This window comes from Schistocerca americana, chromosome 1, assembly GCF_021461395.2.
Source record: "Schistocerca americana isolate TAMUIC-IGC-003095 chromosome 1, iqSchAmer2.1, whole genome shotgun sequence".
In the NCBI taxonomy this organism is placed as follows: Eukaryota; Metazoa; Arthropoda; class Insecta; order Orthoptera; family Acrididae; genus Schistocerca; species Schistocerca americana.
In genome coordinates, this window is record NC_060119.1 from 375,501,811 (window position 1) to 375,526,829 (window position 25,019).

At 43.9% G+C, this 25,019-nt stretch overlaps 1 protein-coding gene across 1 annotated transcript in view; it reads left to right on the forward strand.

The window, feature by feature from the left end:
• The first annotated feature begins 10,659 nt into the window (after positions 1-10,659).
• Positions 10,660-25,019, forward strand: part of LOC124551613 (probable G-protein coupled receptor AH9.1) — a 101,141-nt gene continuing 86,781 nt past the window's right edge. The window contains exons 1-2 of the mRNA XM_047126458.1: positions 10,660-10,735; positions 16,945-17,094. Of these exons, the coding sequence (XP_046982414.1) occupies positions 10,660-10,735; positions 16,945-17,094 (226 nt within the window). The remainder of the gene's footprint in view (positions 10,736-16,944; positions 17,095-25,019) is intronic.

Here is a 25,019-nt window from a genome sequence, read left to right on the forward strand (position 1 = left end):
TAACGCAGTTCAAAGCTGTCGTCTGGTTAAAGATACACGAGCTTACAACTATACCGTTGAACTGCACACTCTTTTTTAACATGCGTCTTAGTCAATGGAGGCACATCGACAGCAACTAAAGTAACAACGGACTACGTCACAGTGTAATTGGATAGTTACTGTTTCTAATAGAGGTATAAAGATGACCTGCCAAGTAAATTAACTGCCATTAGTACAGTGCAGCCTTGCACCTGGATGTAACTTCGTTGGAAAATTGTTGCAAAATGTAGAAGCAACTGCACACCTGCATACGATCTACGGTTGACACAGAAAGGTTCTCTTGGCTCAAAAAATAAAAATGTAAAGTCAATGTCCGCAGTTAGGCAAAAATACCAGTCTTATTTGATTATAGGGCCGCCAATCAATCACGTTGGAAGCTTTACGATATATTTCGCGGATGACGCTGCCGTATACAGACACGTCGCGCCGCTATAAAATTGCAGCGAAGTGCAGGAAGACCTACAGAGGATGCACGCTTGCTCCAGATATTGGCAGTTGGCCTTCAATATTAACTAATGTAACGAACGCTCGTAAATAATAAGGAAGATCTATCATTATATGATCACACGAGTGCCGAAAAAATATTATAAACAGTCTCATTCATTAAAGGTCTGGGAACATATGAAGAGAGCTATTGAAAAGGAAAGCACACCCAAAAGCTACTCATAGGGAAGGAAGATGCCATACATAGATTCAATGGTAGAATCCTGAGAACGTGAAGTACACTCATTTAGGAAGCAGCTTACAATAGCCTCGTTAGACCGATACTTTCGTATTGCTAGTTAGCCTGGCACCCCTACCAGAAAGGCTGATACAGGAAATAGATTTGATCCAAAAAATAGCAGCGTGTTTTATCATAGGTTCATTCAGCAAGCACGAAAGAACCACGGAGATGTTCATTTAACTCCAGTGGCAGATGTTACACGAGATGCATTGTGCATCACGTTGTGGTTTGTAGTTAAATTTTGTGAGCGTACTTCTCTAGAAGAGTCAACTAATACATTGCTTCCACTCACGCGCACCATTCACGATTGGAACAGAAAAACGGGGGAAGGATAACGACCCTATACACGTCTACTCTATTCGTAATTATAGTGCACTTCTGTCGTCTCTTACTACGAATGCCTAGTCGCTTCTGGAGAACTGCGTGACCTTGCTGCAACCTTCGGCGACTTTTACTCAACTCTCTTATAAATCTTAACTGCGTATGAAACTGTCTGAATACTAATTTACGAAACTTTTCAAATAATAATGAAATTTAGTTATTCTTTTAAGACTAAATTAACTATAGCCTTGAGAAACTAAGTAAATGAACTTAATCAAGTTCTGTTAGAATGCGACTCGTGAAAGTTTCTTATGTAAACGAACCACCAAACATTGCATCAGCTGCAATTGCTTTTACGCTTAATATTTTAAAATAGAACTTAAGCAAAATAAACGCAAGGTACTTGAAATAAGAAGGTATTGTATTAATCCAAATAAAAACACAATTACTACAATTTCTGTTACCAAAAGTCTGGCTTTCCCGTTACATCTCTATGTACAGAAAAAATTGTCGGTACTTTGTCTTGTCTCAAGCACTGCTGTTGAGAATATGGTGCCAAACTGTTTCCACAGTATCTTGAAGTCTCATATTATTTAGACCAAACGCATCATGCTGTCCACCTTTTGGAACAATTCTTGAAGTAAGATGAAAGTAAGATGATACAGTTCTTGCAGTATTATCATTCTGGATAGAAATATCTTGCATGCGCGGCTGCAATTTATATGAGGAGATTCATTACTGCAACAGTCCTAATTAGCGTCTTCCTCCGTGAGTTGCACCAGTGTTAGCACCAAACATTAAAAACTTGAAGAGTGCACCATTACGTGACCTAACTCAACCACAGCTAGCTGGCTGCTCCTCCCAAGAAAAGGCTTTCCAGAAACGAAGACGAGGCCACCTGCTGAACCTGTTCTGAAGCTATCCTTTACGTCAGTCTACTGCGCATTTCTCCCGTAGAAAATACGTTCCAGAAATGGAAACGAACAAGGAAAAATCTTGTCAGTTCACAAGTCTTAAAGCTTCACAATTTCGTACGCTGAATACCTCTCTATGCTTTCATACAATGAAGGCTTTCACGACCGGATGTTTCAGCTGCCGAGAATTCTTCCGGGTTGTATGGTCGTGGTCCATGGAACTCTTCTATCCCTGACGTTTCGTCCAAGGCTGCGTTGGAGATCTTCGGAGGTGCTCCTGGTTGTGCCGAGTCTTGCCGACGACGCGTCGGACGTCGAAGAACGGCCTAGAAGCCGTGGAAAGTGGGCGTAGTCTGGATTTCACGTGATAGCTGAGATAAACCTTGTCAAAAATAAAATATAACTATCGATCATCAGATCTGAAAAATGTTACTTAAATCTTGATACTGCCAGTCCAGGACTTAGGGATGAAAATTACATTCGAATTTAATTTACACTGATGGATGGAAGAAAAGTGAGTCCCATTGCTGCTCCGTTATTTCCCTTCAGCGAGTATTCTTCAGGATACTATTTCTCAATTTTCTGGCTATGCTGCTGAGTAACGTGAGAAAGTTAAGGTACTGATGCACGTCAAACTTTTATCATCTGCACTCATTCTCTAAGTGGCCGTTTCACTTCATAGTTAAATCCAGGACATTAAACTCCAAAAACGTGGGAAAACAATCTCCTTCTTGCGGAAACTTAGCTATCTGGAAGAGCACTGAATTAAACATTTATAAAGCGAGTAGAGTCACAGTCTGCTCGCACGCATTTTTCCGATGTTAGGGATAAAATCCGTGCGTAAGTGAGAGAATGGGTGTCTGACATTGTTAGAAAACTCGCAGCTAAGCAAACCTAAACCCTCTATGCAGCCTCTCCGAAGTACAGAAGTCTCTCAGAGGCATCTACGAATGAGGCACTACCGTGTGACATACAGCTATCACCTCTGTCGGAGAACCTAAAAGTAGCGGGTATTTCCACCGTTACATTCTCAGCGCGCCATAATGTAGCGGAATGACTTTTATATTTTGAAAACAAAAACCATGAAAACATTTTCAGATATATATTCTTCACCTAAGGAGACCAGATGAAGAGTACAGGAAATATTTTGAAATTTGGTGTTATAAGCCATCCACACGTATTTGACGAATTATTTTGTATTTCGTACTGTGTTTAACTACGACATTTAGATAGACTGGTTTACAAAAAACTGATCTCAAATTATAAACGTTATGACCACTGATAAAAATGTAGTGACTATCACCAATAACTGCAACTGGCTGTTTTGCTTCGGACGATGTTCGGATGCAGTCTCTTCTACAATGTGCAAAGATAAATGCCAAAGTCATGAGCTAAAAGCATCCTAGCTTTCATTTTACTGTAATGCAATTTACATGCGAATATTTTTTCCCAATGCATGAGGGCTATTTATAAATCAACCTCCGATTGTCTATTAACCATTCAAGCAAGCGCTTTGCAGATACAAGCATTTATTTATTTTTAACAACTAATCGGAAATAAATTTATCAACAGCTCTAATAGAAAAAAATTCTATGAATATTTCGTTAAAATGTTGTGCCGTTAACTATGCCGCGCAATGCGCAATGTCTAAACAGGCGTGTGGGATAGGCCGCCCGCCAAACAATCCAATCTGGCAACGGGTAGGCTCAAGTAGCGGACGCGTGATGTGTTTCTCTAGTGTACGGCCGCTCGTTCAGACATATTAAATCAGGGACGTAAGTAACAGAATGTTGATAAAATGAGAATAGGGAGTTGATAAACGTAAGGGCTGAGAAAAACAAACGCAAAAGCATAGAACGGAAGGAAAGAACATGAGAATAATGTTTCGTCGAAGATGAGAACATTAGAGAAAGAGCTGGTCTTAAAAAGGCGTTACTTCATTAACAATAATTTTGATTATGGAATATGTATAGTGGTTTGTTTCTGTTAGCGTATCAAGTTCTTTGAACAGGTTTGTGTGAACTGATTACTTCTCCGACCCCTCCCAAATAAACTGAGTTAGATATCTACAGATCTAACCGTTGCCAGTTCATATTCTTAACTTCCACATCTCTCCCTGTGTGACACGTGCTGCTGTCAGAATCAGATGATAACTATTATCTGTAAGCTTGGAAATTACGGTAATAGGGCAAGGACCCTATACTAGATGATAAATACTTGGATTAATATTGACCATAAATTTATGGTTAAAGTTTACTCAAATGTTATATGGTTAAATAGCTCAGAGTACTAACATGCATTTTACAAAATTAATGGTCTGAAAAAGTTAGATCTTACAGCATGAGATGTTGCAGGCGCCAAATAAAAGCTAGGCATCAAAATTTGTAATAATCCTGTCTCGTCGCTGAATACAGATGTTCCTGATGGGTGCAGTGGCTCAGCAGTATTCTTTACTTTAATCTTCTTCAAGCTCCACTATAAATCATCGATGTACTGTGGCCCTTTGAACCTGCATCGGCTCTCGCAACCAGAATAAAACTGCTGCCGACATTATCATTGGCGAAAAAGGCATAAACTTGCGTCCTGCCTGACTCAACAGATGAATCATGTCTCTCTCTGCTCGCTACTCTTCGAGCGTACTCCAAATAGTTCCTTTCACCTGCAGAGCTATGTCCCTAACATTGCCAGTATGTCTACTATATAACAGTTACAAAAATTCTTTTTAATTGTTTATGACAAATTCAGTTCTCAAGCTTGCTTTAATAAAATTTACGTAATACTGACATTTGCCGTACATAATAAAAGAAAGAATACGTTCGTGAAAAGGAATAGAATTCAATAATTTAAAACTAATGGCGTGTCAATAGTGACACACTGTGTTGTAGTGTCACACACTAATCTCAAAAATCTCATTTTCGTTGTTCTTTTCTTTTGGAACCCAACTCGTTACAACCATTGTTTATAAAATTTCATTAGCTTGTATTACCTAGTTCTTTTACAATACTTTCACCCAAAGATTCTACATAAGTAGTTGAAATTTTTCAGTTCAAAATAAGTATCTATTTCTTGTATGCCTAATATCTAGCAGCGTAAACACTTGACACCATTAAGTTGTTCAATGGAACAGATTTCGAGGAGGAGCTTGCACCACACTGGAGAAGATTCCGTAGGCTTCACTTTGAGATAATGCACAATCTTACGCAGTTCTTGAAGCAACTGCAGTGAAATTGCATCCTGGTCTGATACAATACCTGTAACATCACCAAACATGTAGGAGGAAATAAAATTACTTTGAGCAGTTTCCGTCCAAAAATTATCATTTTTACTTTCCTTAAATAACTACCCTGTTGGATTGTACTGAATCGTCTCTCTGTTCATCGCCAGTGTCGAAGTCATCAGGGACACGCTGAGACTGTTTCGTTGTTCCTTTGCGACGTCTGTCTCGTTTCCCTCCAACTACCACACTGGATTTACTGTCTCTCTTTCACATTATCGTCTTTTAATCTCCACACCGAGTACAAACTCATTTTATTCAATTATTCTGCCGTATTCGTCTTTGTATTAACCCTTTAATTGTCTTGCATTTGCGAAGACTAAATAAAATTGTTCACCATTCAGAGAATACTGCCAAGTACAAACATGAAATCCGATACAAAAGCGTATGTTTGTGTGAGAACCACAACGATCCACTTAGTGTTCGGTTCCGTGTACAGCGGCAAATCACTGAAAATAACAGATCCATTCTCCTCTCCCATTGTTATCAAGCTGTGCCAATGCTCCGTTCTTACCGACCAAACTGAATTAAATTGCAATGAAATCCAGACCATTAGCTGCTTACATGCGTTGACAAAAATCAACGCGGACAGTTGAAAATGCATTCCCGACCGGGACTCGAATTCATATGGTTCAAATGGCTCTGAGCACCATGGGACTTAACATCTGAGGTCATCAGTTCCCTAGAACTTAGAAGTACATAACCTAACTAGCCTAAGAGCAACACACACATCCATGCCCGATGCAGGATTCGAACCTGCGACCGTAGTGGTCCCGCGGTTCCAGACTGAAGCGCCTAGAACCGCTCGGCCACAGCGGCCGGAGACCGGGACTCGAACCGGGGATCTCCTGCTTACATGCCAGACACTGTCCGACTGAGCTCTCGAGGACACACAGGATAGTACGACTGCAGGGACTTACCTCTGGCACGCTCCTCGTGAGACCCACATTTTCCTCTTACTGTCCACACACTGCATTTGTAGTGCCCCTGCCCACTATACTCATTACTCGCGGCAGTCAATCTACTGATTCCCGTAAGAGTTTGAGCAATTTGAGTACATTCGCCGGTAAGCTTTGTGTATATGAAGATGGTATATGTTCTTTCGGACATGTCCGAAAGAACAGATACCATAGTGATCTTGCATTGGGGATCAGATATTATGAAAGAACAGAGACCATCTTCATATAGATATGGCTTACCGGCCAATGATGCAGATGGGCTCATACTGTTCAAACTCTTACGGGAATCGGTAGGTTGACTGTCGCGTGTAATGAGTACAGTGGGCAGGGGCACTACAAATGAAGTGTGTGGACAGTAAGTTGGAAGTGTGGGTCTCATGGGGAGCGTGCCAGAGGTAAGTCCCTGCAATCGCACTATCCTCTGTGTCATCGGTGGCTCAGTCGGATAGAGCGTCTGCCATGTAAACAGGAGATCTAAAGTTTGAGTCCCGGTCGGGGCACTCATTTTCATCTGTCCCCGCTGATATTTATCAACGCCTGTAAGCAGCTAATGGTCTTGATTTAATTGTAATTTTATTCTTCGAGAGCTGCAAGATCGCCAGTGGTATAACAGATACCATCTTCATATAAACTCAATTAATGTCGTGCAAAAGTGCTATGGTTCAAATGGCTCTGAGCACTATGGGACTCAACATCTTAGGTCATAAGTCCCCTAGAACTTAGAACTACTTAAACCTAACTAACCTAATGACATCACACACACCCATGCCCGAGGCAGGATTCGAACCTGCGACCGTAGCAGTCCCGCGGTTCCGGACTGCAGCGCCAGAACCGCTAGCAAAAGTGCTATGCTCCGTGAAGATACGCAAAAAAGTTGTATTGGAATCATACAAAAATAGCCTTCGACTCGGTCCATCAAAGGATAAAGAACTCCGGCGAGTAATTACACAGAAAGCCAAACAAAAAAAAACAAAAATGGAAGGACCCTTCTCCGAGGCAAAGGGCGCTTGACGTACTATATATAGTCCGCCACCTGTAGCTGGCAGCGCTGCCTGGTGGCGGTTCACGGAATTGTCCTCAATAGCGATCTAATCACGCGAACGCTGCTTTGTGTCCACAAGCTTGTTTGCACAAAGCTGCGTTCGTGGTGTTTGTAACCAACAGCAGTAATCAGGTCGTCGTCAATTAATAGCTGAGTGAAGCAAACGTGGTGTAATGTTTTTATTGTGCACACCGGTGAGTACTTCATTCACTAAATACGGCTGCTTTACTCTGAAATAAATTTCACTTCTCAGTAATAACTCATCAGACTATAAACAGGTCGGCCTTAAGACCAGTCTTAATAGGTCCCAGTGGCCGCCATAATTTCCATGTTTTAATCGCTCACATAACTCCGAATCCACTTTTTTAGAAGTTCCTCTCAGAAGGTTCAGAATATGATAAGCTTGGAAGATCCAAAGCTCATTAAGAACTGGACTTTTGCTCTTTTTCAGATGACAGATAAAAGAAGCAGCCATGATCTATCTAAAAGGCATCACACAGAGTGTATGAACTCCACTCCTATGACTGTCAGGCATCACTTCACTTCCTTGTTGAACGACCAACGACATCTGCACCACACAAGTCTTGTTTCGTGGTGACACCAACACGACGAGGAAGCGCATTGTCTCGGCACAAAATCGTCAACGGCCTTACTATATAACAATAAACTAAAGCACTTCGTGGTCAGGCACAGACAACCACACTGTGGAAAAGTTTGTAGATTTGAAACATTTCTTCTGGCGCTATTTCTTACCCAAGGAGAAAACAAATGCTCTTTCACATGGCGTCATTCGGACTCAGTATGGAGGGACATGGGATTAACGCAACACATTTCTCTTCCCTGTCGTTGTTGGCATTCCAGACTTCTCATTCATGCAGCTTCTCAGCTGGCATCACGAGGCTAAGTGACTCCCGAACTAACTTCTCACCATGGCCGTCAAAGCCGGCTCCTCCACATAGCAGTCACACACGCCGACTAATCAGCCACGAAGGCGGTAATTAATCTTTCGATAAATCTCGTCCGCGCCAAGGTTTCACTCCAACTACACTACTAAAACCTACTCGTCCTCTAGTTGTCCTTTGATGGTCAGAGGACCTACAACAATCCCACAGGCCCAACTGGGTGCTCTCATGAGCCACTCTTCTCGTAGCACGCATCTATACTTTGGAGGGACGGGGTTGGGAGCGGTGTAGAGTGCTGCACTGGTTAAAAAAATTAAAAAAAAAACACCTTCTAAAAACGCCATCAACGTATTTGTTTTCGCCCAGGCAAAGGAATAGTGCCAAAAGAAATGTTTCGAATCTACAGATTTTCTAGTTCTTCCACGCCTAACATTCTGATCCATCTAGAGGGTTAACTTAGCAGAAAAAAGGAGACTTGAGATGAAGGTGGCATCGTCACAACTAAATCACGCCGGCCGAAGTGGCCGAGCGGTTCTAGGCGCTACAGTCTGGAACCGCGCGACCGCTACTGTCGCAGGTTCGAATCCTGCCTCGGGCTTGGATGTGTGTGATGTCCTTAGGTTAGTTAGGTTTAAGTAGTTCTAAGTTCTAGGGGACTGATGACCTCAGAAGTCAAGTCCCGTAGTGCTCAGAGCCATTTGAGCCAACTAAATCACTCCCAGCTTAGATAGGCACTCTGATTACTTCACGTGGCACTTACCGTCGATGCGAGCAAGCTACAATCCAACATTTACAAACTGAATTCTAAGGAAGGGACGACCAGTAAAAACAGAACTAATTTTCTAGAAAACGTTCAAATGTGTGTGAAATCTTATGGGATTTAACTGCTAAGGTCATCAGTCCCTAAGCTTACACACTATTTAACCTAAATTATCTCAAGGACAAACAGACACAGCCATGCCCGAGGGAGGACTCGAACCTCCGCCGGGACCAGCCGCACAGTCCATGACTGCAGCGCCTCAGACCGCTCGGCTAATCCTGCGCGGCAATTTTCTAGAAGATTTTGGTTATGCCTGCTGTGTCACATGGCAGTTTCGTGCAGATCAAGACAGCTATGAACATCGAAATAGATACATGCCTCTTAAATGACTTTCTAGGATATGTGAACGATCATCAGTGATTTGTTCACGTGAACAGGAAAAACGAGGTATTAGAGTGAGTTAATACCGATAAAATTAAAAACTACGAGAACATTTAGAATCATAACGCGCAAAACATAATTAAAGAGACAAACACAATCTAGGTCACTTTTTTATATTACTGGAAACCCTTTTGTACGTCATCCTCAGATCCACTGTGTATGAATTACAGATAAGTACAGCTCCTCAGTTGGCAAATATTCAGTTAAAATTCGCCTTTAACTAAATCTTTGCCAAAGACGACCTACGCTTGGCAGTTTTTCGTAATTAATGTCTTTTTATAAAGTGGAAGTGGTCACGGTAGCCTGCGAACATTATGGCTTCAATTATGAAAAGAATAACTAATCGAACTGTCTTAAATGAATTTTAAATTACGGACTTTAAGGGCGCAAAACAGTAAATCTCTCTAAAGAGAAGTCGTTAGATAGTTTAGCAGAGAGAAGTCAATTTTTCTAATTTTTTAACGACGAGAGAGAAAAACCAATAGTGGACGAAAACAGAGGAAAATAAGCCTTCATTTTTCTTGCAGTCTAAGCATTAATCATACACAAAGAACGCATCACAATATTCTGAAAAAGGCAATCACTCTTCACCGTACTACTTCAAGCGTTATGGACAGTAAATTGCATATTAAATGTAAAGGTAACTACATATTTCAGTTCCTATCAGTACCTTACTCTTCGGAGAATTTCTTTTTTTGCTGTGTGTTGCATCTTGACATATTTGTATTGACACTAACATCAAATCCACTTCCCCGGAACAGATACTTCGGAGAATTTCCAAAGCGCAAACTACAAACGACAATGGAATGACATGAAACAGTCAGTTCTGTTGATAGATAGTGAACGGGTCATTGACTTTGTAAAGTAATTAATTCTGTTCGCTTTAATCCGACCGCTGTTCATGGCACTGAACAGTTATTCTTACGAAACCCATCGATAGGACAAGTGAACGCCCTTCGCAGCTACCTGCAGTAACATGAAATAAGATTCATCGACTTACTCGCAGTTTTTCTCAGAAATCTTTTTGCTTGGAGATCTCTTTTAGCGAAGTTATATGGCACTGTATCCGATGCCTTTCTTCCATTTTTTACCTTGTTTGGTGCTTCGCTTCCTGTCTGAAAGTTGCTAGAGTAAGTAGAAATGTTTTACTTTCAAATTATTTCCGCCATTTACTGAGAAAGGCTAGAATCGTTTACGTACTGCGATAAACACTGGGAGTGATAAACTGCCACGGAAGTCGCAGTAGCGCCTGTGACAATTTTAACGTCGTTGACACCGACACAATGGAGCACTTTAAAGTCGATGCTTTGGAACGTGAGGAGGAGCATACTGGCGAATATCAGAACATACTAACAGAGGGTGGGCAACTTGTACACGTAGTGAAGGCAGATGGAAGACACGCTGCCTGCGATACTGATTCGGCAAGTCCATTGCCCCGAAATGCAAAGCACTTTTAATGTCTGTAATGTCTGAAAATTTCATAACAGCTTACACACATCATATATATATATATATATATATATATATATATATATATATATATATATATATATATATATATCACGGTAGGTAGTCTTAGTAGTCTCTGAAACGCTTGTAGGTACAGCTGAAAAGATAACCGAATCTGAAACTAAAATTCACTGTTAGCAGATTCCTCACTAGATACAAAACCGCTGGAAGGATGACGAACTATTTCTGATGCACCGTTGTATGTCATGTCGGGGAGACTTCAGAACCGAAAGTGTTGCTCCTCGTTCTAGTAACACCGCATCTCATCAGGACAGTACCTGGACACTTACGTGCCGTATTTCAAAATGGCTCTGAGCACTATGGGACTTAACATCTGACGTCAACAGTCCCCTATGACTTAGAACTACTTAAACCTAACTAACCTAAGGACATCACACACATCTATGTCCGAGGCAGGATTCGAACCTGCGACCGTAGCGGTCGCGCGGTTCCAGACTGAAGCGCCTAGAACCGCTCGGTCACAGGGGCCGGCGCAGTACCTGGTCACATACGGTTAGATATGTTCGAGCTTCCTCTCAAGAAAGACTAGTATCACTATTTCTCAAGTTTGCTTGTTCGTCTGACATCTTACCCATCGGACTTCAAGCCAGTTTTCACGCGTTCATTACTAGGTGATCACTATATCTCAAGTTTGCTTGTTCGTCTGACATCTTACCCATCTGACTTCAAGCCAGCTTTCACGTGTTCATTACTACGTGACAACACTAATTTCAGTCATCCTAATCAGAATGACGTTTACGTGCGAGTTTGCTTTCGTTGTGAATAAACAACAAAGAAGTAACATATTATTTCACTGTCATGCATCGATGAGTCGTATCACTACAGACTTTGACTTTTAAGACAGATAAATAGAGAGCCGAAAGAAAGATAAGTTGACCGGAGAGCAGTGAATCGTAACCTTGACCTAACACCATTCTCTTTAAATTTTACGTTGCTGGGACTGTTCCTCCTTCAAGGGAAATTGTCCTCTCACCTGCTGAGGGGCAACCAACATCCCTTCCCTATTGGCTATATTTGGAAAAATCATCAAATTTATGTTAATGACTATTCGCTCAGTGTGTTCTTTGCATTATAGTTTATTGTCATGTATAAAATATTTATACAGAAAACGTCTAGTTCCTTATATGTAACATTATATCTCTTTCATCCAGCAGTGTATAATTACATATAGATCTTAAAAGTCGCATCTCGAAAGTTTCTGATTTACTCTTATCTGATCTGTCTCTTGTCCAGTTCTCGCTGTCTTGTGTTAACATGAGGACTGCTATCGCTTTATAGAATTTTATTTGCTTCGATTGCTCGGTTTCCCCTCGTAGTTTACAATTAATTGTACCAAATATTCTCTGAAACCTGCTTTTTTTATTGGCAGTCTCCCTTCTCTATCAGTATTTTGCATTATACCATCAGTATTTGAAGTCCGCAGCTCGTGGTCGTGCTGTAGCGTTCTCGCTTCCCGCGCCCGGGTTCCCGGGTTCGATTTCCGGCGGGGTCAGGGATTTTCTCTGCCTCGTGATGACTGGGTGTTGTGTGATGTCCTTAGGTTAGTTAGGTGTAAGTAGTTCTAAGTTCTAGGGGACTGATGACCATAGATGTCAAGTCCCATAGTGCTCAGAGCCTTTTGAACCATCAGTATTTGAAACTGCAAACTTGTTCTTCACTTGTATCATCTACACACATCAAAAAAAGTTTTGCATCACCCCGGTTCCCAGAACTCCTGAAGATGGACGTAGACTGTGGATATTGTATCACAGACACAATCACTTTCACTGTTTAGAGATGTCACTAAAGTCGCCCAAAGATGTAAACAACCATGCATGAGAGCGCCTAGTAGACAGCCGATCAGTTCCAGTCATTTCACCAGGAAGGAGATACACAGCTCGTGTTGTGTGTAGTTCGGTCGCGTCCGCATTGTTACTTTGTGCCAGGAAGGGCCCTCAACAAGGGAAGAGTCCAGGTGTCTCAGAGTGAACGATAGCGATGTTGTTAGGACATGGAGGAGATACAGACAGACAAGAACTGTCGCTGACATGCCTCGCTCAGGCCGCTCAAGGGCTACTACTGCAGTGGATGACAGCTACCTACGGATTATGGCTTGGAGGAACCCTGACAGCGACGCCACCATGTTGAATAATGCTTTTCGTGCAGTCACAGGACGTCGTGTTACGACTCAAACTGTGCCCAATAGGCTGCATGATGCGCAACTTCACTCCCGACGTCGATGGCGAGGTCCATCTTTGCAACCACTACACAATGTAGCACTGTACAGATGGGCCCAACAACATGTCGAACGGGCCGCTCAGGATTGGCATCACGTTCTCTTCACTGATGAGTGTCGCATATGCTTTCAACCACACAATCGTCGGAGACGTGTTTGGAAGCAACCCGGTCAGGCTGAAAGCCTTAGACACACTATCCAGCGAGTGCAGCAAGGTGGAGGTCCTCTGCTGTTTTAGGGTGGCATTATGTGGGGCTGACGTACGCAGCTGGTGGTCATGGAAGGCGCCATAACGGCTGTACGATACTTGAATGCCATCCTCCGACCGATAGCGCAACCATATCGGCAGCATATTGGCGAAGCATTCGTTCAGATGGTTCAAATGGTTCTGAGCATTATGGGACTTAACATCTGAGGTCATCAGTCCCTAGAACTTAGAACTACTTAAACCTAACCAAACTATGGACGTCACTCACATCCATGCCCGAGGCAGGATTCGAACCTGCGACCGAAGCAGTCGCGCGGTTCCGGACTGAAGGTCCAACAACCGCTCGGCCACCACTGTCGGCCGAGGCACTCGTCTTCATGGACAACAATTCGCGCCCCCGTCGTGCACATCTTGTGAATGACTTCCTTCAGGATAACGACATCGCTTGAATAGAGTGGCCAGCATGTTGTCCAGGCATGAACCCTATCGAATATGCCTGGGATAGAATGAAAAGAGTTGTTTATGGACGACGTGACCAACCAACCACTCTGAGGGATCTACGACGAATCGCCGTTGAGAAGTGGGACAATTTGGACATTCTTCTTTGTGCTCTGCCTTACGGCTGGTCTTGTGATGGGGAAGCCTCGTCAGAGAGGTCCACCGCATGAGCGTCCAGGGAAGTGATTCCAGTGATGGTTTCCCGTTGCCTTCCACTGATGATGAAATGATAATGAGGACAACACAACACCCAGTACCTGAGCGGGGAAAATCTCCGACCCAGCCGGGAATCGAATCCGGGCCCCTTGGTGTGACAAAACGCCACACTGACCACTCAGCTATCGGGGCGGACAATCTGGACCAACCGTGCCTTGATGAACTTGTGGATAGTACAGCACGACGAATACAGGCATGCATCAATGCAAGAGGTCGTGCTACTGGGTATTAGAGGTACCGGTGTGTACAGCAGTCTGGACAACCATCTCTGAATGTCTTGCTGTATGGAAGTATAACATGCAATGTGTGGTTTTCTTGAGCAATAAAAAGGGCGGTAATGATGTTTATGTTGATCCCTATTCCAATTTTGTGTAAAGGTTCCGGAACTCTCGGAACCGAGGTAATGCGAAACTTTTTTTGAAGTGTTTATATAAACACTGTAAGGCTATATATACAGCGTGGTATTAATCGTGACCGAGCCAAATATCTCACGAAATAACCGTCAAACGAAAAAACTACAAAGAACGAAACTTGTCTAGCTTGAAAGGGGAAACCAGATTGCGCGATGGTTGGCCCCCTAGATGGCGCTGCCATAGGTCAAACGGACATCAACTGCATTTTTTTTAATAGGAGCCCCCATTTTTATTACATACTCGTGTAGTACGTAAAGAAATATGAATGTTTTAGTTGGACCGCTTTTTTCGCTTTGTGATAGATGGCGCTGTAATAGTCACAAACATAAGGCTTACAATTTTAAACGAACAGTTGGTAACAGGTAGGTTTTTTAAATTTAAATACAGAACGTAGGTTCGTTTGTACATTTTATTTCGGTTGTTCCAATGTGATACATGTACCTTTGTGAACTTATTCTGAGAACGCATGCGGTTACAGCGCGATTACCTGCAGATACCACACTAATGCAATAAATGCTCAAAATTATGTCCGTTAATCTCAATGCATTTGGCAATACGTGTAACGACATTCCTCTCAACAGCGAGTAGTTCGCATTCCGTAATGTTCGCACATGCATTGACGCATGTTGTCAGGCGTTGACGGTTTTTTTTTTTTTTTTTTTTTTTTGGGTGGGGGGGGGGGGGGGAAGAGACCAGAGAGCGAGGTCATCGGTCTCATCGGATTAGGGGAGGACGGGGAAAGAAGTCGGCCGTGCCCTTTGAAAGGAACCATCCCGGCATTTGCCTGGGGCGATTTAGGGCAATCACGGAAAACCGAAATCAGGATGGCCGGACGCGGGATTGAACCGTCGTCCTCCCGAATGCGAGTCCAGTGTCTACAGTGTCTAACCACTGCGCCACCTCGCTCGGTGCGTTGTCGGTGGATCACGATAGGAAATATCCTTAAACTTTCCCCACAGAAAGAAATCCGGGGACGTCAGATCCGGTGAGCGTGCGGACCATGGTATGGTGCTTCGACGACCAATCCACCTGTCATGAAATATGCTATTCAATACCGCTTAAACCGCACGCGAGCTATGTGCCGGACATCCGTTATGTTGGACGTACATCGCCATTCTATCATGCAGTGAAACATCTTGTGGGAACATCGGTAGAACATTACGTAGGAAATCAGCATACATTGAACCATTTATATTGACATCGATAAAATGGGGGCCAATTACCCTTCCTCCCATAATGCCGCACCATACATTAACCCGCCAAGGTCGCTGATATTCCACTTATCGCTGCCATCGTGGATTTTCCGTTGCCCAATAGTGCATATTATGCCGGTTTACGTTACCATTGTTGGTGAATGACGCTTCGTCGCTAGATAGAACGCGTGCAAAAAATCTGTCATCGTCCCGTAATTTCTCTTGTGCCCAGTGACAGAACTGTACACGACGTTCAAAGTCGTCGCCACGCAATTCCTGGTGCATAGAAATATGGTAAGGATGCAGTCGATGTTGATGTAGCATTCTCAACACCGACGTTTTTTAGATTCCCGATTCTCGTGCAATTTGTCTGCTACTGATGTGCGGATTAGCCGCGACAGCAGCAAAAACACCTACTTGGGCATCATCATTTGTTCAATGTCGTGGTTGACGTTTCACATGTGGCTGAACACTTGCTGTTTCCTTAAATAACGTAACTATCTGGCGAACGGTCCGCACCCTTGGATGATGTCGTCCAGGATACCGAGCAGCATACAAGGCACACGGGCGTTGGGCATTTTGATCACAACAGCCATACATCAACACGATATCGACCTTTTCCGCAATTGGTAAACGGTCCATTTTAACGCTGGTAATGTATCACGAATCAAATAAGTGATGTTACGTGATACCACGTATTTGGAAAATGGATGTGAAATCTTATAGGACTTAACTGCTAAGGTCATCAGTCCCTAAGCGTACACACTACTTAACCTAAATTATCCTAAGGACATTCACACACACCCATGCGCGAGGGAGGACTCGAACCTCCGCCGTGACCAGCCGCACAGTCCATGACTGCAGCGCCTTAGACCGCTCGGCTAATCCCGCGCTGCTATACCACGTATTTATACGTCTGTGGCTAATACAGCGCCATCTATCACAAAGCGAAAAAAGTGGTCCAACTAAAACATTCATATTTCTTTACGTACTACACGAATATGCAATATAAAATGGGGGTTCCTATTTTTAAAAAAAAAACTCAGTTCATATCCGTTTGGTTTATGGCAGCGCCATTTAGTGGGCCAACCATAGCGCCATCTGGTTTCGCCCTTCAAGCTAGACGAGTTTCGTTCTTTGTAGTTTTTTGGTATGATGCTTATTACGTGACATATTACGCCCGGTCACTATCAATGGACCACGCTGTAATATTGTAGCTCGAGCTAAATTTATTCGGTAGACCAAGGAAATAACAGATCCGCAGCAAGCTACAGCGTCTGTGTGTGTTCTGACAGGTTACTCGGCGGCGTCGCTGCTGGCCATCCTCTTCGCCATCCCATTCGGGCTGCGGGTGCGCGTGCACCGCGAAGCGGGCCGCTGGGCCAGCCTGCCGCAGGCCTTCTACCACGCACACCTCGAGCTCTTCCTCGGCAACGCGTGTCTCGGTGAGTACACCCCTGCGGTGGGGGAACTACTTTTCGACACTGATCTGTACCCTTCCATGCCTAAGGGAACGGCGTGCCTGGTATCAGGTCGGGTCACTCTAAGATGCCATCGAGGATGGAAAGACTGGAATTTCTGTGGTTGCCACTTGCCGAATTTCATAGCACTGCTTTTTTCCGTTTTTTATTGAACACGTGGCATAACTATGGGGAGAAGATGACATGTAAATCAAAAAATTTAAGATATACACTGAGATGACAAAAGTTACGGGATCACGATATGCTCATGTAAAGACGACGGAAGTATCGCCTGCACAAGGTATAAAAGAGCAGTGGATTTCCAGAGCCGTTAGTTGTACTCAGGTGATTACCGTGAAAATAATCCAACATTATTATGGCCGCGGGCAACGGCCTTGCCGCAGTGGATACACCGGTTCCCGTGAGATCACCGAAGTTCAGCGCTGCCGGGCGTGGTCGGCACTTGGACGGGTGACCATCCAGGCCGCCATACGCTGTTGCCATTTTTCGGGGTGCACTCAGCCTCTTGACGCCAATTGAGGAGCTACTCGACCGAATAGTAGCGGCTTCGGTCAAGAATACCATCATAACGACCGGGAGAGCGGTGTGCTGACCGCGTGCCCCTCCTATACGCATCCGCCACTGAGGATGACACGGCGGTCGGATGGTTCCGGTAGGCCATTCGTGGCCTGAGGACGGAGTGCTTTAATAGTGGCCGCACGACGGGAATTAACGGACTCTGAACGCGTAATGCTAGTTGGAGCTACACGCATGGAAATCGTTGGGGAATTCATTATTCCGAGAACCACAGTGTCAAGAGCTTGCCGAGAATACCAGATTTCAGGTTTTATCTCTCACAAAAGAAACGCAGTGGCCGACGACCTTCACTTAACGACCGAGAGAACCGACGTTCGCAGAGAGTTGTCAGTGCTAACAGACAAGCAACACTGCGTGAAATACCGCAGAAATCAATGTGAGACATACGACGAACATATCCGTTAGAACAGAGCGGTGAAATTTGGCGTTAGCGGGCTTTGGCAGCAGACGACCGACTTGAGTGCCTTTGCTAATAGCAGGACATCGCCTACAGCACCTCTGCTGGACTCGTGAGCATATCGGTTGGATCGTAGACTACTGGAAAACCGTAGCCTCGTCGGACGAGTCCCGATTTCAGTTGATAAGAGTTGATGGTAGGGTTCGAGTGTGGCGCAGACCCCACGAAGCCGTGGATATAAGTTGTCAGCAAGGCACTGTGCAAGCTTGTGGTGGCCCCATAATAGTGTGGCTGTGTTTACAGGGAATGGACTGGGTTCTGTGTCCAACTGAACCGATCATTGACTGGAAATGGTTATCTTCGACTACGTGGAGACCATTTGCAGGCATTCATGGATTTCTTGTTCTCAAATGACGATTGAATTTTTGTGGCTGACAATGCGCCACTTTCACAATTATGGACGACAACAGAGGCAGCATGGTTCAGTACTTCTGCAGGGGACTTCCAACGACTTGTTGAGTCCATGCCACATCGAGTTGCCGCACTAAGCCGGGTAAAAGGGGGTCCGACACAATATCAGGAGATGTCCCTTGCCTTTTGTAACCTCAGTGTAATATTAACACTCTGTGGAGATACGAGAAGTATTTGGCCACTAGCTCAGTATCCGGCCGCCGCAGGCGAGCACCAAGCCGTCACTGGCGAGAACACTGTTTTAAAAATATTTTCCAGTTACTGAATTCGCGTTCTAAGATGACAGATCACTTTGACCACGGCACTGTGTTCGGAATATCTTAACACCGCAGGAGCTGAAGTTTCATATATCTGTGAGTGATAGTTCGGGAGTTGTTAGTGTTTTCCCGAAATTTGATTGAATTGAGTTCACCTCGGATTAAAGGAACAAATGCGAAATTTGATATGAAGGTATAATGTGGAGAAATCGAGGTTCAGACTATTGCGCATCTGCTGAATATACCATACGAGAGCGCCAGCCGACGAGCAGATATTTATAAAGATGACAATCATTGTGGGTTATTTGTGGGAAGGCATGAGTCGAGGTACAATATGGAATCCCAGTGAAATGAATAACCATTTATCGAGACATTCATGCGAATGTCAGAGAAGTCATTCCATGCTCTGAATAACGTACACTATGTTTTCTTTTCGGGCTTGGCTGTATCGATAGATATATGTTCATTTAATCACGATTCATTATTATTGTGCCATTTTGTGATAGGATATTTATTTCTATTTCCGATCTTACATTGTAGACGAAGGAATTGGTACAATAAACAGATAAGTCTAGTTTACATAATATTGAGTAAAACAAAACAAAAAAAGTTCACATACTGGCAAAAAAATGTAATCGATCCCATTTTTTATTAAATCTTTATTTAGGCCACCATCACATCGTAATAGTTTATTACGTAACCAAGGTAATATTTATGCTATTTTTTTATTTCATCGTAAAGTACAGAAAGGCCTACGGTGCTATACACCAGCATGCAGTTAGGATCGTTAGCAATGCCCATCTCATACAAGGAGAGATGATCAGGGAGCGAGAAAAAGGAGACGCAAACAGGAGCCGTGTCGTACTTGAGCAGGCAGAGAAGATGGTGACTCTCACTGCGAGGCTCGGCGACTACCGCATAACTTTGTTTATTAACTGTCTATATACGGGGTATGATTGGAAAGTTTTAAGAACAGATCCGCTACTGCTTACTGGTTTGGTGGGCAGGTACACTGAGGTTGGGGAGTGAGTCATTGCCTTGTCCTTGAACGCCTTCTGACAGGAAACTGCGTTTCAGTTCTTTGTGGCACCTGGTTGAGTGCGGGTCTGTTAGGGCTTGTTGCTGGATTCTGTCTGCGTGAAAATGGACATAAAAATGGAGCAACGAGTTTGTGTGAACTTTTTTTTTTTTTTTGACTGGGAAATCATCTTCTGAGACTTACGAACTATTAAAAACAGCTTTTGGAGATAATTATATGAGCCAGTCAAATGTTTTTGTCTCGTTCAACAGATTTAAAAATCATTTGAAGATGAACCACGGTCCGGCCGTCCTTCCACCTCAGAAACTAATGAAAATCTTGTGAAAGTCGTGACTTAGTGCACTCTGGTCATAGCCTTACAATTATGGAGATGGCTGATGAACTTAATTTAGATTTCTATGCAGTTCAGTCAATTTTTACTGAAGATTTGAACATCCGCCGAGTGTCCGCAAAATTCATTCCAAAAGTGTTGTCAAGTGACCAGAGACAATACCGACTTGAAGTGCGCCAAGAACTGATTAATCGCACTAAGAATGACCCAGGTTTGTTAAATAGGGCAATTACAGGTGACGAATCGTGGGTAAACGGATATGATCCTGAAATCAAAGAACTTAGAACTACTTAAACCTAACTAACCTAAGGACATCACACACATCCATACCCGAGGCAGGATTCGAACCTGCGGCCGTAGCAGTCGCGCGCTTCCGGACTGAAGCGCCTAGAACCGCTCGGCCACAACGGCCGGCCGTTATGAGTTGTTCAATGCAACCGTTCCACATACAACAATTCGCGAGCAACACCTTGCGCTGTTAGCATGACCGACGCAATAATGTTTTATGGTAGAAACACTCCTCACCTCGTCCTAATTAATTAATCAGTTAGGAAGGGATAGGAACTGCTGAAAGTTCTTCAGTGCACTGATATTTCCGATACATCATCAGCCAAATTCTTCATTTGTGTGTACATGGCATCAGTAGCTGCTGCATCAATAGCTTATTATTATAGGTACTGTATGTGCAATTACTTAAATGCGTGTTTTATCCACGACACACTTATTTTATTCATTTAAAACATGACCAATGGTAGTGTTTTCTGGTACTTCTCTTACTTAACAATGTCGATGCGATATCTGTATGCACTTTGAAAGGTGGCTACACTGAGTCACAGCGCCAGAGACTGCGCCAAAGATTATTATTCTGCCGCCTCCACTGGTGCAGTAGTAGTTGAGAGGATGTCGAGGGCAGTAGTTGTTCTGTTGGGCGAAAGAGTAGATGCTGTTCGGTTGGTGTAATGTATAGATGGAAGAATTTGCAATTGTCACAGTGTATTTGAGAAAGGAGATGGGCTTTTGATTTATGATGCTGGTGTAATGGAAACTTTTCGTCAATATATAATGAGGTAAAAAGGTATTACAGTTTTCTTTAATGACAATGCCTCTTGCTCACAGGTACAGTCAACAAAGCATCTGACTCGTGTTCATTTATCAGGCTTGTAGTTCTGGTTTCTATGTGCAATTATAGTATTTCTGGTTTTTCAATTAGTTCACTGTAAATTGTGTTTAAAATATTTTGTCGTATTGGGAAAGAACTGAGCCAGATACATGTACGTTGAGTCACACTACCACACACAGAACAGTTACACTTGTGCTTTGTTGTTTCGTAGCTTTTATAGTTGCAGGGGACTTAACTAATCAATTGTGTTCTTTATTTTTATTTTATGCAGTCAGATTGTGTGCTAATACTAGTCAGGGCCAACCGGTTGCGAGACTACGTAACCGGTCACACAGCTACTAAAACTATTGCATTTATTCATTAATGTTCTTTTAATTAAGCCCCCATGCAACTTTTCACTAGAGTTTCCCTCTCTCACACTGGCATTGTACAAAATAAATAAAAGAAACTGGCTGGCTACAGCTAGCGATCAATGAAATAATAAGGGTGTAGTTAAGTGTAGTAGTAGGCTATGTGAAAATTTTCGACGGCCGGTAACACAGACAATGGGCAGCAGCGAGCGGTAGCCAGCGACGAGGAGAGCTGCTTCCGCGCTCCCCACCTCACCCCTCGTGCGCATTGTTAACAGCTGTTCACTGCAGTACAGGTATTTGGAGAGCCAGGACTGTGCTTCTGTCAGCAAAGCATGCTCCAGCTGACAATATTATGCCGAGCAGGCTGTTGGCGAAATCGCGGCAGATGGTGTTCTGTACCGCAAAGAGCACTCGCGCCGAACTGTCCCTACCGTACCAGCGCCACCCCTGAGCCGCTTTAAGCGGAGCGACCAGCAGGTGCGCACTCGCGCTGCCCCTTCACTGGCGAACGACCGCCTCTGTGTCGCTGGCAGCATTGCCTATGGAAACAGCGCCGTCCTAAACGCCAAGAACAGCGCTGTCCAGAGAGCTGCTCTCGCGAGTTTCCATACGCAGTTACAGCCGGTTCCTGTTGTCACAAGTTGCATGCGGAATTTCGCCGCTTCAGGTTTCAATACGCCGGCAACCGAAACACGTAAGGGCGCTAACAACGTAACGTCCGCGTGGAACTTAGAGTAACATTAATAAACCTATTTCCTAATAACAGATGTTGGAGGCAAAGGTCAGTGCTTCAGATACTGTCGACGACAAAGTCATTATAAAGGTGGCATAAGCTGGGACTGGGAAAGAATGGGAGGAAAAACGGACGTGCCCTTTCAAAGCAACCACCTCGCTCGCTTACAGACTCACTCACCCGATGATGATCGTGAGCAACTCGATGCAACCAAATTACCAAAGGTTAGCAGATTCAGATGTACAGGGATAGTAATAACGGAACTATAGACGCAGAAGCTACCCAGCAGATAACCATATCTTGGAGTAGATGATGCTCACAATCTGGGGTATGGTTGAGGCGAGTGTAGCTCGCATTGGTGCCGTCGGTAGTTTGGCATCGTGTAATAGGGATAGTGGCGTCTCGTTTTCTTCTTCTGTTTATTGGAGCCACTACGTTTGCTAGCTTTGTCCGCGAGTGGCAGCAGCAGCGTTTATTGATTCTAGTACCCGTACTGTTTTCCGGGTCGGGTGTGTCAGTAGTTCGATTGGGACAGAGCAGCAGAGAGGTCCGGTAGCGCCAGGACATGCTGGGACCACTGGTGGCATGCAGGCATTGCTGGATCGAGGGGCTGTAGTTGCGACGGCTACAACCTTGTTGTCCACTGGACCCAGGAAGTTGAACTGAGTGAACATTAATCCAGTAGTGAAACCTCCACTTCTTGATGATCACGACATTTGTTCGTGCGTTGCTGCTCGTAGGGTCGCCGTAAGACGAACAGCAACAACTGGAAAATGTCGAATTGGCGGAATCTATTAGCCGTCTTCTACTACCTGTTATTATTTAAATTTTGTGTTATTATTGGTGAAATGCAACCAGTGGTATTTTATTGCCTAGTGGCCGCTAACGCCCCAGTTACCTCCCCGTGAGGTTAGCGTATTTTTGCAGCAGTGTAAAAATGGTTCAAATGGCTCTGAGCACTACAGGACTTAACTTCTGAGGTCATCAGTCCCCTAGAACTTCTTAAACCTAACTAACCTAAGGACATCACACACATCCATGCCCGAGGCAGGATTCGAACCTGCGATCGTAGCGGTCGCGCGGTTCCAGACTGGAGCGCCTAGAACCGCTCGGCCACTTCGGCCAGAGCAGCAGTGTACTTTTCCTCGTCTTGCCGATGCTGTCCGGCATGACGTGTAGTTCGACAGCCTCCTTGATTGCGGTGTGGATTGTGGTTTCTTTTGTCTACCTTGGTTGTAGTGGTTCCTTCTGCCTTTCGATGTTTTAAACACCAGATTCTGAAGACGCAGTGCTGTCTGTCACTTCGTCCTCACTTGAATTATTCCGTTGTTGTACTGGTTATCAAACGTTAGGTGGATTTGGTAAGATCACTGATCGGCGTTTAAACTGTCCCTAGTTTGAGTTGCCATCCTGTTAAGTGAGTATCTCTCTTGGCTGTCCGTCTAACCACTTACGCAGCTGTAGGGGCTTTTCTCAGGTCGATCCTTGGCGTACTGTCTGTGGATCTCTCTTCTTTATTTGGTCTGATCGTGTCAATTGTTTAAAAATAATATTTTGTTTAAATTATTCCTATTGCTTGTGGCCTTCAGCCGAAAAATAATTTGAATTCTTCTTAATCAGGCCTTCAGCTGTCAGTGTAGCTTGTGTTACAGTCAACTTCTTTTTTTTTAAATGACTGTTTTAAAAAAATTATTTCCTTACATAAAGTGTATGTGTTTACTATGCAACCAACGGTAACTGATTAGGCCCCGTTCACACCTTTTCCTGCTTTCCCTAAGTCCCGCGTTCCAATTGTATGACAGAAAAAGGCTTGTTCCAACCAAAGGTAAAGTTCTGTAACGTACGATTCTGAATTAAGTAGCAGTTACGAGAGCAGAGTAGTCACAAAAAAAAATAATAATAATAATAATAATAAGACTTCCCACGTCGAGCACGTGTGTTGAGGGCAGACAAAACTAACGCGGAGCTGAACTGCCTGCCTCAGCAGAGAACCTGAATTATTCTAACAGATCAGTGGTTAGCACACTGGACTCGCATTCGGGAGGACGACGGTTCAATCCCGTCTCCAGCCATCCTGATTTAGGTTTTCCGTGATTTCCCTAAATCGTTTCAGGCAAATGCCGGGATGGTTCCTTTGAAAGGGCACGGCCGATTTCCTTCCCAATCCTTCCTTAACCCGAGCTTGCGCTCCATCTCTAATGACCTCGTTGTCGACGGGACGTTAAACACTAACCACCACCACCACCACAACCATTCTAACAGATCGCAGTAGTTCAGAAATAACGTCCCAGAACCTTTCAGAAATCAGAAAGGTCAGAACGTAAACAGCTGCCGGAAGTGGAAATCTAACCAATGACATGCACGACGCCCGACAGCGAATACTACCGCTACAGCGAAGCAGTCGAATAGAAAGGAACAATAGTATCAGCTAATGGAGCTAGAGACGTAGCCGTTACTCATCATATAACGATATTTTCAAACAAATGGGGCCCGCACATCGTAGGTTTGTGTGACAGGAAAATGCTTTTTCGAGTCAAAGACGAACTATATAAAATAACCATCAAGCCAGCAATACTCTACGGGAGGTATAAACTGCAAAGATGACTTGAGCG